Here is a 15698-nt window from a genome sequence, read left to right on the forward strand (position 1 = left end):
TTTGTAAATTGTACAATGGAATTATATGAAATTATAAGAATATAAAGGGGACAATATGTGAAAATTTAAAATAAGCGTCTCATAATTGAGTTATGAATTCATCTTCCCCATTATATTTTGTCGAGTCTCCCCTTCATCAGTCTCCCCACGGCCGTCTTAATAGCTTGGTTCCTCAGACTGTATATGATGGGATTAAAGGTGGGGGGGCTCCACCTTGTAGAACATAGAAATGACCAGGTCAGACATGGACGGGGTCCCTGATGTCGGCTACAGGTAAGGAAAACATCCAATGGAGAGAAACAGCACCACAACAAGCAGTTGGGGAAGGCAGGTGGAGTACACTTTGGCATTCCCTTCTGTGGATGGGATCTTCCTGACAGCAGAGAAGATGTGCACATAGGAAATGATGATGAAAATAAAACGAGAGGAATCCATCACCGCACTAATAAGAATGGGGACAAGTTTGTTCATTAAGTTTCCTGAGCAGGAAATAGCCAATTACCGGGGGACGTCACAGAAGAACTGGTGGACCACGTTGGACCCACTGTAGGACAAGTAGAATGTTCCAGCTGTATGCATCTCCCCACCCTGGAGAGCCTGTCCCTGCTCCTCCAGCACAGCCCTGGTCTGGGGAGGCCCCACAGTGACGGGTGTACAGGGAGATGTGGTGTGTGGGTCCCCATTTTCCTGCTCCCCAGGACCCGACACACTCCTGGAACTGAATGATCTGGGCTCGGCGTCCCTTTGCGGCATGTCTTGATGCCTCCTCTGTCAGATTCCTGCCCCTGTGGTCTCACTGCTGCCTCTTGGTCCATCCACTCATCTCCTCATCTCCCCACATCTGAGGACCCAGCAACCACGTTTCCCGCAGAGTCTCCTCCTGGGCACACTCACACATCCCTCCTGCAGGATGGGCTCGTCCATTCCCAGGTCCTTCCCGGCCCCTCTGTCCCCCTCAGACTCATGCATGTCCGTGCAGGGATGAGGCCCCTCCGGAGCCGAGCCAGACGTTCTGTGTGTATGGCTGTCCCTGCCGGACCCAGGGACCCAGGTCCCCCATGTGCAGGTTTGTTTCTCACCCCAGGCCCGTGCGTGAGTGGGGACGTCTGGACACGGGGCAGCCCTGCCCACCCCCTCCTCCCCAATCTCATCCTCTCCCCAATCTGTGGGGTGACGGATGTGAGGCCCTGGGGAGGCAGGATCTTTAGGAGATTGTGCTGCTATAGAATTATTGTATGAGACTAGACAAACAGTTTTTGCTAATTTAATGGAAACAAGAAAATAAATGCAGAACCTGTTGTTTTGTGCTCTCTGCCAAAACCTTTTCAGTGACTTAAAATAATTTTTATATTGATATCATTATATTTTATATGGCTGTGTTGCTGTGTGTAGTTAAATAAAATGTTCACATCCATGATAGACTGATTACACGTATCTATCAATTTAGCGTGAAGGAAAAAAAGATCAATATTTATCGCCTTAACAATTTATGAATATCTCACGATTGTGTCATATTCTGGGGATGAATAGGTGAAGCTTTCCCTTTTAAACTACTAGTGTGAATTTTAACTTCCTCTTAAGATTTTTCCTCACTCTTCCTAAGTAGCTCTTGTACGTGTGATATTTAACTTGTGATGCAGTTTCATCTCAGTGTTCTCAGTGCTGAAACACATGGCTTCGAGCAATAATTGTCAGATAGACCATAATCAAAATATTATATGATCACAGATATATTAGAAACCATAAGCTGCAGAACTTTCCTAATGGAAGAAAAGTAAAAAAAATAAAAAAAAAATATCCCTTTTTCAAACTCATGCCAGAATATACGGCACTGTGGCATTGAACTGTGTGGTTTTAATTATTCGCTTTCATTTATAAGGTGACTATTGTAACTACTATTCTTTTGAAATACAAAATGCATTTTAAAATGATACTTCGTTGTAAAGCGTTACCTCAAAAGAGAAAAAAATAAAATTCCCTTTTGTAAGACAACAAAATAAGGTCAGTTGTTCACAGTGAAAGGCTGACTCTGAGATGCAGTTCAGTGGAATATATACTGAATAGAAAACACTTAATTACAAGGGGAACTTCCCCACCTGACCGTACCCGCACGTCCAGGCTGGCGGTGCCCACTGCCCAGCAGCGGCTCCCACAAAGCTCGCCCTCCTGAGCCTGGAGGAGACACAAACCCCCGGACGGCTGGTCCCTGCTACCCCCCACGGCGATGCCTCTGCAGTCCGGTCTGGCCTTGGCTCGCCGGCCCTGCAGACGGCCCGCAGGGCGTGCGCTCTCCCCCCGCCCCCCGGGCCCTGACATGTCCACGCCCTCTGCAGGGACCTCGCCGGGCCCAGGTGTCCTGTCCCCGGGGGCTTCTTGGCAGCGCCCCGGTAAAAAGCCGCCCGACTCAGGGAGTGTCAGCGGGCCCGGGAGGCTCCACAGGCAGGACCTGGTTGCCCCTCGGCCCCATCACCCCCGACCCCACAGGGACCAGGTGGCCCCGTCGTCAGAGCCATGGATGAGCCCATCCACAGGGAGCGGGAAAGTCGCCGCCACCCCGTGTGCCCTCCTGGGCCTGGAAGGTGGGGCTGGGCATGTGGAGGCAGGAGGGGGCGGGGGGAGGGAAACCAGGACGAAAACCCCAGGAGCGAGACTGGTAAGCGCCCGGGGCTTCTGACACGGGAATTTGTTCAAGTCTCTCAGAATTGTTTTATTCAAAAAGGCCGTTTACTCTCAGCGCCTGTGACTCTCTCCTCACATTTGAACTGCTGTCGTGCTGTTAGGGGAAAGGCTGCCCTGAGCAGACTCCATGCGGGCTGTGTGGACGCCAGCCCAGGCCATCAAGACACCGGGAACTTCAAATCCCAGGATCCCCTAAGGGAAGTCGCGAGGACCTGAGGGCCAAGTCAGGCAGCCATTTTCTCTGTCTGTATATAACACCAGCCCTGTGAGTGGGGTCTGGGGGACACACTTGGCCCCTGTTCTCGGACATGCAGGTTTGGTCTCGGCGGATCATTCGGGATTCCAGGTCAGCAGAACGGGTAGGACACATGTAAGACTTTAGCTCCCTCATTTCTTCCTGAGTGCTCCACTTCCTCATCCCCTTCCCTTGTCAATAAACCTTTGTTAACCATGGCGTGTGCCTGCAGTGTGGCCCTTTGAAGTGCACAGGTGAGGACCCACAATCACACAACCTGTTTTAGAGCAGGGGTGCCCTGTGACAGTGTGTGAGTGAAGCGTGTGTTTACCTTCCAATGTGGGTCAGTCCCGCGGCGGTGCTACCCAGCGAGTCTGCAGGGTGGTCTATGTCTCGAGCTCTGACACAGCAGAGTGGGGGACACTCTCCCAGCTGTGGGTTCCTCCTGCACACTCACAGGCCCGACCAGATCAGGCACAGACAACAAGGAGGGGGGTATTGGTGGTGGACACCGGGGATGGAGAGTCCCAGGCCCCGCGTGCTGTCGCACCTGTGTCTGTAAGGACCCAAGCACACAGCTGCCCAGCGAGATGGTGCTGCCCTGAGGGAGGTGGAGCTGGAGGCCAGGGTTGGGCAGGGTTGGGGGCCCACTCAGGCTTGAGGGTGCACGTGGGCACTGACTTGAGGCCCTGCAGTAGCCCTGGTTCCTGGACCCCCTGACGACCTGTCACCCGCTTCTGGGCTTGCCCACCCTGAGTCCATGTGCCACCCAGCGCTTCCTGAAGGGCATGCAGCTGCGCCCGTGGGGGGCTGGGGTCGGCCTGGGCCCCACTCAGACCAGCGTGGGATGCAGTGTCATCCCAACCCTGTGCCCACTGCCAGCCGGTGGGCAGCTCCGCTGTGTCTGTGAGGCTGACACTGGGCCCACCTGACCTGCATCCAGACCTGCCCAGACCTTTCTCTCCTTTCCCTGAAACCTCAGCCAATGGAGCCAGATTCTCCAGGACCAGCTCCCCAGGGGGTAAAGGGTGGGCTTCTCAGCTGGCCCCGGGACTGTTGGAGAAGCCAGAGCCCAAGCCGCCATCTCTCCACCAGGTGTGATGATGCCCCTGGGGTTTGGGCAAAGGACAGTGCTTGGCCCCGAAAGGACACTTGCTCCCTGCCCTGGCTGGGCCCAGCTGCCCGTGGGAGGGGCAGCTCCCTCCTGCAGGACCCTGAGTTTGTGGGGTCACAAGCTGCCCCACTGCTCACCGGAGACAGGCAGATGGAGACAAGAAGACACCCCTCACCCAGGACAACCGCCATGTCCCAGGGGCCCACAGGCACTAGAGGGTGTGGAGAAAGGGTCCCGTTGCGATGCTGGGGGTACAGAGAGAGTGAAATTCCATGAGAGCAACCTGCCTTTGCTTAAAAAATCCAGGACAGATTCCAGCAGCAGGAGACACGCGGGCTCGGGCAGACCAGGACTCTCCACGAACCCACGGCTCTGTGATCATCACGGCGGCATCATTCACAGCATCCCACTCGGCCCACGGGACAAGGACTAGATGGTGGTGCATCCACAACAAGGGGGACATGGACAGGGCGAGGGCAGCGCTACACAGAAGGAGGGGGTTTGAGAAATGCACTCAGCAAAACAGGTCAGACATGGACATAAACACTGGGCAGCAGAGAACAGGCATTTGAGCGGGGAAACATTTGAAAAGTCTTGGGGAACAACCTCCTGAGGGCTCTGAAAAGGAAGGGAGGGGCTGGGGACAAAGGAGGGCCTGGTGTCCCTGTGACAGACACCTGTGAGTGTCTGGCTGGAGGTCACGGGTGTGCATTTGTAGATGCTCTGTATGGCTGAGGAAAGAAGGGCGAGCTTTACTTGTTGGTGTAATAGCCCTTTATGAGTCTGCCCACAGCCGACTTCATGGCTTGGTTCCTCAGACTGTATATGACGGGGTTAAAGGTGGGGGGCACCACTGTGTAGAACATAGAAATGAACAGGTCAGACATGGACGGGGTCCCGGAGGTCGACTTCAGATAAGCAAAAAATGCAGTGGAGAGAAAAAGCACCACAACCAGCAGGTGGGGAAGGCAGGTGGAGTAGGCCTTGGCCTTCCCTTCTGTGGATGGGATCTTCCTGACAGCAGAGAAGATGTGCACATAGGAAATTACGATGAAAATAAAGCAGCACATATCCAATGTCACACTAATGAAAATGGGGACAAGTTCGTTGATTAAATTTCCTGAGCAGGAAATAGCCAATAACTGGGGGACGTCACAGAAGAACTGGTGGACCATGTTGGACCCGCAGTAGGACAAGGAGAAGGTTCCAGCTGTGTTCATCACAGCATAGAGACCCCCACTGAGCCAGGACACAACTGTCAGCTGCACACACCTGTCCCTGCTCATGATGACATCATAGTGCAGGGGGTGGCAGATGGCAGCATAGCGGTCAAGGCTCATTACTGTGAGCAGGGTCAGCTCTGTAGCTCCTGAAACAAACAGCATGAAGACCTGGAGGACACAGCCCGGGAAGGAGATGGAGCTGCTGTGCCTCAGAGAGTTGGCAATGGACTTGGGGACTATGGCTGAAATGAGGCAGAGGTCCAAGAAGGAAAGACTCCTCAGGAAGAAGTACATGGGGGTGTGGAGGTGCCGGTCCAGGGTGGTGATGAGGACGATGAGCCCGTTCCCCAGCAGGGCGCACAGGTAGACCAGGGAGAAGAGCACTGGGTGCAGGAAGCCCATGGTCCCCTGGGTGGGGAACCCCAGGAGGATGAATTCTGTCACGGCCGTGAGATTAGTCACCCCTTGAGCCATCATCTGTGTAAAAATATTGAGCAGAATATAACATGAGTGAAGCCTTCCAGTCTGAGTGTAGACGACACCTACGAGGACAGTCACAGGTGTGCCCCAGAGGTCACTCTCAAGGTGTGGATTGGAGGAGATCCATGTCTCTCACTCTCTGTTGAGCCTTCTGTGTTCAGCTCCAGAAACACACCTTTATCACACAGGATCTGGGATCAGGAAGGAGGAACATTTCAGCCGATCATAGGATTCTGCTCTGGTTGATCTCATAGCCTGAATGATTGCCCCTTCCTACAGGCCCAGGCCTGCGGCTCCCCCTCCTGCCCAGGCCCCAGCGTCTCCACCCAGCACACATCCCAGAGGTTGTCCAGGGCACAGGACCAGAGGACACGTGAATATGCCAAGCCCATCCCCACCCTGGAGAGCCTGTCCCTGCTCCTCCACCACAGCCCTGGTCTGGGGAGGCCCCATAGAGATGGGTGTGCAGGGAGATGGTGTGTGCTGGTCCCTGTTTTCCTGCTCCCCAGGACCCGACAATGTCCTGTAACTGAATGATCTGGGCTCCTTGTGCCCGTGCAGCATGTCCTGATGCCTCCTCTGTCAGATTCCTGCCCCTGTAGCCTCACTGCTGTCTCCTGGTCCGTCCCCTCGTCTCCTCATCTCCCTGCCTCTGAACCCCCACATTTGAGGACCCAGGGACCACGTTTCCTGCAGAGTCTCCTCCTGGTTCACACCCAAATGTCCCTCCAGCAGAATGGGCTCGTCCACCCCGGGTCCCTCCCCGTCCCCTCTGTCCCCCTCAGACTCATGCACATCTGTGCAGGGAGGAGGCCGCTCTGGGGCTGATCCGGACGGTCTGTGCGTGTGGCTGTCCCTGCCGGTCCCAGGGCCCCGGGTCTCCCGTGTGTGGGTTTGTTCCTGCCCCCAGGCTTGTGCGTGAGTGGGGACGTCTGGACATGGGGCAGCCTTGCCTACTCTCCCCCTCCAAATCTGGTCCTCTCCCCTCTCTCTGGGGTGACGGAGTGGCAGGCCCTGGGGAGGCAGGATTTTTTGCAGAATGTGCTGATTTGAAATAACTCTAAGAAGTTAGAGAAACAAGTCAGCTTTTATAATTAAAACAGGAAAAAATAATCTCAGAAACTTCTGTAACCTATGTAAAAACTTTTCCTGTGATTTAGATAGATATTTATATTGAAAAAATTAGGTTTTACGTAGCTCTATGTCTGTTTTGAGTTAAAATACAACATGATTAGGTCCAAATTGGATATCCACATGTGTATGTCAACATAGATCATGGGAAAGGACATGAATTTCTGTCCGATTTTCTTAATTGTTGTAATATTTTGTGATCAATATGTGTAGCTTTCCCTTCTATTTTTTTTTAATAGAGGCATGTTTTATTTATTTGTTTGTTTGTTTGTTTGTGTATACATGCACTGGCTACAGTCAGAAGTGCGGGAGGGTGAGAGAAATCACCAGAGCCTGAGTAGGGAGCAGAGCAGGCAGAAGTACCGAAGTACACTGCTGAGGGAAGCAGCGGGTGGCAGGAGAGGTCTGCGCATCATGTGGGACCCTCTTCCGGTTGCCGGGGAGCAGCTGGGGATCGAACTGGCGCCGCAGAAGCCGCGGGCAGCTTCGCAACCCAGACTGAGCCGCTGCGCCACCAGGGAGGCCCAGTTTTCCCTTCTAAACAATTGTATTATTTTAAATTTCTCTTGAGTTTCTTCTTTACTGCTTCCTAAATGTGCCCATTAAGTTGATTTCATTTCACATTTATATAGTTTCAACTCAGTTTTCAAAATGCTGAAATAATGTTTTTTATTCTATAGTTGCTGTAGATACCATAAATCAAAATGTTCTAAAATGATGAATGCAGTGAAGATCATAATATGTGGAACACCATAAAGTAAAAAATGTATTTTCTCTATTAGAAGCTCATCCCCGCACAACAGGGCATTCTGAAACTGAACTATTATTCTGCGTTTGTAATTTATTTGTTTTCATTTATAAGATGAATATTTTAACTGCAGTGCTTTTGAAATACAAAATGCATTTTGAAATGATACTGTGTGGTGAAAATATGTTACCTCAATAAAGAAAATAAAGTCACTATTGGAAACAATAACATAAGTATTTCTTGTTGAAATACTAACACTTTGACGTATGGGGTTAAATGAAATATGTCGGTAATTTAAAAATTAAAAATTTGAAAAACTTACTTTTTTAAAAAAATATTTGAGGACCTCCCCTGGTGGTGCAGGAAGTTGAGCGCCACACTGTGAAACTGTCCGCAGCCTCTGCAGTGCCTGTTAGATCCCGGTGGGCTGGGGAGGGTCCCACATGGTGCACAGACCTCTCCTGTCATGCCCGTGCCTGCTGCTCCCCTCAGCAGTGTATTTCGTCGATTTGCCTGTTCTGCTCCTCACTCTGTCTCTGGTGAATCCTCTCACCCTCTTGCACATCTGGCTTGTACCCCAGTTCTTATATAAATAAATAAATCTTTAAAATATAAAAAATAAAAAAAAACATTGACAGGCTCGTCCAGTCTGGCATGACACACCCTCTGGCCCAGAAGTTGCTTCCCAGAAAACTCTCGCCCTCACAGACAGGAGGAAAAGCAAACCTCTCTTGATGGCCCCAGTCACCCACTGTCCTCTGCTGTGCTGCCTCTGATGTCTGGGTTCCAGGCCTCCAGCTCACTGACTCTGCAGATGGGTTGTAGGGCAAGCTGTCTCATCCCCCACTCTCCCCAGGCCCTGGCGTGTTCACACTACCCTTCCTCAGGGACCTCACCCGAAGGGGACCGGATGACCCTCATCTCTGTGGACTTCAGTGGCATCCCCGGTAATGAGCCTCCAGAGTCAGTGGCCCATTCAGGGGTCCCAGGAGACTCTGTGACCAGGACCTCGTTGCCCCTCAGGCCCATCACCTCCCCTGACTGCCGTGGGGACCTGGGTGTGACTCTGTTATCAGAGCCATGGATAAGCCCCATCCACAGGGAGCTGGAAAGTCACTGTCACCTCCTGTGCCCCGTCCTGGGGGCCTGGGAGGTGGGTGGGGTATGGGGCAGGTAGAAGGGAAAGTAAAGGTAGGAAGGAACTAAGGAGTAAGGCGAGAGGAGGGAGGGAGACAAAGGGCAGGGAAGGAAGAAAAGTGAATCTGATTTAAATGAAGAGGGAAATAAAACTGGGTCTTGTGAACTGCAGCCAACCCTCTGCATGTCAGAGGCAGGGACCTGAGGACAGCGCCCCCCCGCACTGCCTCTCTCTGGGCCCTTCCAGCTGTGTCCTCCATCACAAGCCATGTTCCCCACCAGTCCCCCAGCGGATGGGTTCTTTGGCACCTGACACTTACACAACATTGACCGGGCATCACCCCTGGGTGATTTGAAGAGGCCCACTGTCCTCTTCAGCATCACTTTCAGCTGCTTCTCAACCGCTCAGGACTTCCTGACCTTGGCACCAGTGGTTAGCCTTCTCCGTGTTGACTTCCTGATGCATCTCCTGCCTGGCTGCAGAGACCTGGCGAGGACGCCACGCTCTGCCAGCCCTGGGTTGCTGTCACGTTGGCCCTGCCCACACTCTCAGCCATCCCAAGGGCTCACTGCCATGCCAGGCTGAGCGGACGACAGCTCCTGCAATAGGCTACAATAGGCCAGCAAGACCCAGCAGCCATCCTTGGATCTTCATGTCCCGAAGTCTGCCGAGGACCCTCTCCCCGCAGGTTCCATAATCTGCCATCAATGTGCCCAAGCCCCTACCTTGGCAGGATTGTTTCTTGGGGTCATCAGTGTGATCTTTGTCACTGGGGAGCTCCAAATGATGGGTGGGGTCTCGCTTTCCCTGTCAAGTCTGCAGCCTCAGGAGTAGTGGGCAGGTGCTCGTCAGGTTGTCTCCTCTCCGCAAGTATTTTTATTGATTCATTTATTTATACAAGCACTGGGTATAGTCAGAAGTGAGGGAGGGTGAGAGAATTCACCAGAGCCAGAGCAGGGAGCAGAACAAGCAGACTGACAAAGTATACTGCTGAGGGGAGCAGCGGGTGAGAGATCCACAGTGCCATGTGGGACCCTCGGTGGCCCTCCCAGATAAAACCAGCTCTGCAGAGGCTGCAAAAAGCTTCACAGCAGGCTCTCAACCGCCTGCGCCACCAGGGAGGCTTGATAATTAAATTCTAATTTCAACTTTAGTTTAGTTTTTATCACAATTTAATTTAATTTTTTTAAAGTTTTATTTATTTATTCAAGCACTGGGTACAGTCAGAAGCATGAGACGGTGAGAGAATTCACCAGAGCCAGAGTGGGAAGCAGAATAGGCAGACTGACGAAATACACTGCTAAGGGAAGCAGCAGGCAGCAGGAGAGGTCTGCGCGCCATATGGGATACTCGCCGGCGGCCGGGGATCGAACCGGTGCTGCAGAGACTGTGGGTAGCTTTGCAACGCAGCATTCAACTGCTGCGCCACCGGGAGGCCCTTAATTTAATTTTTTTTGATACTTAATACACACTGACACATTGTGCTGATGCCTAAATCACAATTATGAAGCATCATATATCACATATCAAAATCTGATGCTATTGCAATTCATAATATTTGGAAAAGTTACATTAAAAAAACATTATTTTCTCCCATTGCAATTCATTCCAGAATATGGAATTGTGGAAGTCAGCAACTCATGCATCTTTAGAATTTTATAAGTTTTTTAATCTACAAAATGAGTATTTTAACTGCTTTCTCAAGTCATAATTGAATTTTGAAATGGAAAAATTTTCAATTCCGAATGGATTCTCCTCTATAATCAGCTGGTAGCAGATACCTTCAGTCTGGGGGGAAAGTTCCCACTGCCGTGTTGAGTCTCTGTCCTGAGGTGGTCCCCATGGTGAGGACAGAGGGTGTCCCGGCCTGTCACTCCATGTTCGGGGCAGGTGGGAGCCTCTGAGCACTCACAGGATGTTCCACCCCGTCCTGCACCACCTCATGGACAGAGCAGGGCCTCAGGGCTGGGCTATTTGAGCTCTGGAGCTGGTGTCTGCGTGATGGACACTGTCCAGATTCCAGCCCTCAGGGACCATCCTTCAGAGGGACAAGTGCCCTCTTTGAGTTGACTGTGTTAATGGGCATCATCCTGCACCACATACCAGTGAGCAATTCCTGCACTGAGGGTGCCAGAGGCAATTTTGTTAGTTGTTCACACCTGTGTGGACAGGACTGTGGTTCCTCCTCCTCCAGGCTCCATCACCCTCCACTGACCGTTTACGGGGGACCAGGTAATGGGCCTCGGGATGAGCCACTTCCAAAGGGTGCTGGAAAGTCACTGACACCCACTGTGTGCCCTCCGTGGGGAGACCTGAGAGAGGGGTGTGAGGGGGATGGGGAAATGTGGAGGCAGGAGCGGGAGGGAGAGAGGGAAAACCAAGAAAAATGTGAATTTGTTTATGTTACTAAATATTTTATTTAAATTCCACTTCATTCTCTGCAAGTATAAATGTGATACAACCTGAATCCTCGTGTTTTACTAAATCTGCGTTTCTGTTACAATTCGGGCAAGTCCTGAGGGGCTGCTCTCTTTGGCTTGTCCACTTCCTGGTCTGTGTCTTGGGCTCTGAGACAGCAGTGGGGGGACCCTCTCCCAGGGGTGTCCCCCGCGTGCTCACACCCAGCGGGGCAGGGTGCACGGACAAGGGGCTATTTGGGAGGGAGACGGGGCAGACCTGGGCCACATGCGCCATCCTGCCCCGGCCCCGCGTCCACCTGCCCCGCCGGCCAGCGGCTGCCGTGCAGGCACCGGCGTCTCGCCCGACGGTGCCCAGAAGCGGGCGCTGCCCCAGGCGCCCGGGCAGCTCCGGCCAGCGGTCGTGGTCACCCCCGGTCACCGCGTGGCCGGGCGCACGGGTCAGGGGCGCTCGTGCGAGGTCCCTCCTGGCCCGGCGGCGGCGTCAGAGCCGGAGTGTCCCCCGCTCCGGGGGTCAGGACAGCGCCCCGCTCTGAGGCGAGGGCCGGGCCTCGGGCCTCCTCGGCCAGCGGGGACGCAGGACAGGACCGATCCCGCGCCTGGACGGGCGTCGGTTTCTCCGCCCGCCCCTGCGGCGCCCGCGGCTCCTCTTACCCTCAGCCTCCACGTCCTTGTCCAGGACCAGGGCGCGCGGTCCCCCCTCTCCTCAGAGCCCGCCCTGCTCTCCTCGCGGGCGCAGGCTCCCGCCTCAGGCCGCCGCCCCGCCCCCTCCCGGGTTCCTCCCCTCAGCCATGTCGCAACCCTGTGTCTGATTGGTCCATGCCCCGCCCCGGAAGTGCGGCGCTCCATAAAAGGGCCCTGAGGCGCTGTGGCCAGAGCAGCTCACATTGGAGCCCAGGAGAGGCTGCGCCCCCCCACACACGGGCGGCTCCGGGAGGGGATTCAGGGGTGCCGGATGCCGCCTGACACCCTGGGTCCTGCCCGACCTGCCGGCGCCTGGGCCCAGCTCAGAGCCTGGACCTGCTTCAGCCGGTCCTACTGCCTGAAGACCCCGGCCCCGTCCTCCTCTCCTCTGCGGAGTGTCCACCGGCCCACCCCTCCCCCTCCCCCCCACCAGGGCCCACGACCCGACCCCCACGCCGGGACCAGGCTGGCTGCGGCCCCAAGGCCACTGTCACTCGCTGTCCTCATCTGTCCACTCGCCCGGTGCCGCCCAGGGCTCAAGGCCAACTCAGGCTCCGTGTCTGGCTGAGTCAGAGCCGCCGCATGTCCACCGCCCGGGCCACCACGGCCCTTATGTTTCCAGAACCGCGGCCTCGGTGGACGGGGGTGGGGGGTGCGCAGGGCAGTGGGTCCCTCCCCCTGCGGCTCCACCCTTCGGTTTTGGCTGTTGCGCCTCAGAGACTCTTTAGGTAACACTGTACTTCCTGGATCGTGGACTGGACCAATCAGGTGAAAGCCATGAGCTGATTGGTGCTCAATGGCCCAATCAGACTTTTGCTAGTAGGACCCGCCTCTCACCACAGGTGAGTCATGGCAGTTGCTCCTCAGAGCGTTTTCACGTAAAGGGCACTTCCTGGGTCGCGGAATGGACCAATCAGTGCTGGGGGCTGATGGGGAAATGGGCCAATCAGCCACAGGATTGAAAATGGGTCCAATCAGACTTGGGGGCGGGCAGCCTGAGAGGATGGAAGCCGGGGTCAGCGGCGCTGAGATGGAGCCACCATCGGCAGGGGGAGGGGGGATCATGGGCACTACGCCAGCCTCTGAGGAAAAGCAGCGGGTGCCGCCTCCCGAGAATATCAGTGTCGGCTCGCGGCCCCCAGGAGGGGGAGAAGCTGAAGGACTTGGCCACAGCCGGGCCTCGCCTGTCTCTAACGTTGCCCGAACGGGGCCCCAGAGGCCCGGGCCGGGGTCTGTGGTGCCGCCGCTCGCCCGGCGCTGTGGACAACTGACCTCCTGCAGAGACCCCGCCTCCGCGGGTCAGGGGTGACCGTCACCGCTGGCCGGCGCCCTGCGGCCCTCCCGGTGACGGCGGTGACCACCACAGAGGCTGTGGGGTGAGCAGCTGCCAGGTGTGGCCCGTGCGCTCTCTGTTTCCCTGTGTGAGAGACGGACTCCGTGCTGGTGTCCCGGGCCCTGAGGCGCCCGCAGTGTGCGCGGGGGAGCCCCACGGACGGTGCCTGTCCCCTCGCCAGCACTGCCCTTTGGGAGGCTCCAGCCCACAGGCCCTGCTGCAGGGTGTCGTGTAGCTCCAGCTCTTGGTTTTGGGTTTTGGCCTCTTGGGCTTTGCTGTGGCTCTCAGGCCCGGGAGCCCGGGCAGGGGGCGGCTGCTCCGTCGTCCATCTGGCCTCCTGCCCGGGGCCCTTTTGTAGCCCTCTCTGCCCATGTCACCCTCAGGGAGCCTCGGGAGGGCCCCTTCACAGGAGGGCTCATCACTGGAACCTGTAGCAGATGATTGAAAAGGTCGTATACCAAAGAGAGAATCACTCAGGCACTGCGTTTCAGCAAATGAATAAGTATTGGTTCCTATTCCAAAGGACGTGAAGACACTTACCAGAAACAGAATGTAAACCCAGATAGCAGAATGGCGTGGGCTCCGAGTACATATGTGGGCCGCGCAGCACATGTCAATATTAGGTTTTTTTAATGATACCAGGACATTCTCATCCCTCTGAAAAGAGAGGCACGGACTTTGACAAAAAATCATTCAGCAGCAGAGCGCTCTCCGGTAGCGTGAATGTAAACTAAGAATGACATAAAGTAAGTCAAAAGAGACATTTTCAAAAACTTACAAAAATGCTTATATGGCCTTTGTCTAGAAAATTGAGACTTTCTGCCAAGAGGAAGTTTCAGGGACATGATGGGGATCCCCTTTCTGCACGCTCAAGAACAGGACTGCGGAGGCCAGAGTGAGGGTGAAGGACCCGCTCTGATGGGCAGTCTCGGAACCTGCAGCAACAGGAGACAGGGGGATGGAGACAAGGAGACACCCCTCACTCAGGACAACGGCCATGTCACAGGGACTCACAACATTGGAGGGTGTGGAGAAACTGCCCCTTCGCGCTGCTGGAGGGACAGGGACAGAGAAGCTACGCAGAGCAACCACCTTGGCTTAAATAATCCAGGATGGACTCCAGCAGCAGGTCACACACGGGCACAGGCAGAGCAGTTCTTTCTGCAAAACCAAGGCTCTGTGATCATCATGGCGGCGTCATCCCCAGAAGCCCAACTCAGCCCATGGGACAAGGATCAGAAGGTAGTGCATCCACACCCGGGCGGGCATGGGCAGGGTGAGGGCAGAGTCCCATGCAAGGAGAGGATTTGAGAAATACATTCAGAAAAGCAGGTCAGAATGTGGAAACAAACACTAATGATGATAGGTAGAATTTTTCTTACTAAATTTTCTGAGGAGGCATAACTGAGGGATGTAACAGAAGAACTGGTGTTCCACATTGGACCCACAGTAGGACAAAGAGAAGGTTCCAGCTGTGAGCATCACAAAGATGACATCCCCCACCCAGCCAGTACAAAGCTGACAGCTGCACACACCTGTCCCCGCTCATGATGATGTCATAGTGCAGGAGAGGCAGATGGCAGCATAGCGGTCAAGGCTCATCACTGTGAGCAGGTGAAGCTCTGTAGATGCTGACATAATCACCATGAAGACCTGAACGAAACAGCCCGGGATGGAGATGGAGCTGCTGTGCCTTAGAGAGTTAACAATGGACTTGGAGTCCGTGGCTGAGATGAGGCAGAGGTCCAAGAATGACAGACTGCTCATGCAGGAAGAAGTACATGGGGGTGTGGTGGTGCTGGTCCAGGGTGGTGATGAGGACGATGAGCCCATTCCCCAGCAGGACACACAGGTAGACCAGGGAGAAGAGCAGCAGGTGCAAGAAGCCCATGGTCCCCTGGGTGGGGAACCCCAGGAGTATGAATTCTGTCACGATGGTCAGACTGGTTACCCCTGGAGTCGTCATCTACATAATAATATCAAACAAAGTATAACAGGAGTGAAGCCTTCCACTCTGAATGTAGATAACACCTACAAGGACAGCCATAGGAATGTTCCAGAGGTCACGCTCAGGCTGTGGAGTGGAGGCACTCCATTTCTCTCACTCTCTATTGAGCCTTTTGCATTCAGCTCCAGAAACACACCTTTATTACTCAGGATCTGGGATCAGGAAGGAGGGACATTTCAGCTGATCATAGGATTCTGCTCTCATTGATCTCATAGCCCAACTGACAGCCTCTCCCCACTGCCCCAGTCCCGCTCACCCAATTCCTGCCAGTCCCCAGCATCTCTGCCCAGCACACCTACCAGAGGTTGTCCAGGGCACAGCCCCAGAGGACACGTGACCATGCCCAGCCCCTCCCCACCCTGGAGAGCCTGTCCCTGCTCCTCCAGCAAAGCCCTGGTCTGGGGAGGCCCCACAGGGACGGGTGTGCAGGGAGATGGGGTGTGCGAGTCCCCGTTTTCCTGCTCCCCAGGACCCGACACTGTCCTGGAGCTGAATAATCTGGGCTTGG

General features: G+C 54.6%; 1 protein-coding gene across 1 annotated transcript in view; it reads left to right on the plus strand.

The window, feature by feature from the left end:
- Window positions 1-244: 244 nt before the first annotated feature.
- LOC311176201 (olfactory receptor 14A16-like) overlaps window positions 245-15698 on the plus strand; it is a gene marked incomplete at both ends in the record, with an annotated part of 47784 nt that continues 32330 nt past the window's right edge. The window contains 3 exons of the mRNA XM_084241501.1: window positions 245-273; window positions 2485-2579; window positions 8498-8557. Coding sequence (XP_084097627.1) covers window positions 245-273; window positions 2485-2579; window positions 8498-8557 — 184 coding nt within the window. The remainder of the gene's footprint in view (window positions 274-2484; window positions 2580-8497; window positions 8558-15698) is intronic.

The sequence above is a fragment of the Talpa europaea genome (genome assembly GCF_964194135.1).
Source record: "Talpa europaea genome assembly, chromosome: 8".
Lineage (NCBI taxonomy): Eukaryota > Metazoa > Chordata > Mammalia > Eulipotyphla > Talpidae > Talpa > Talpa europaea.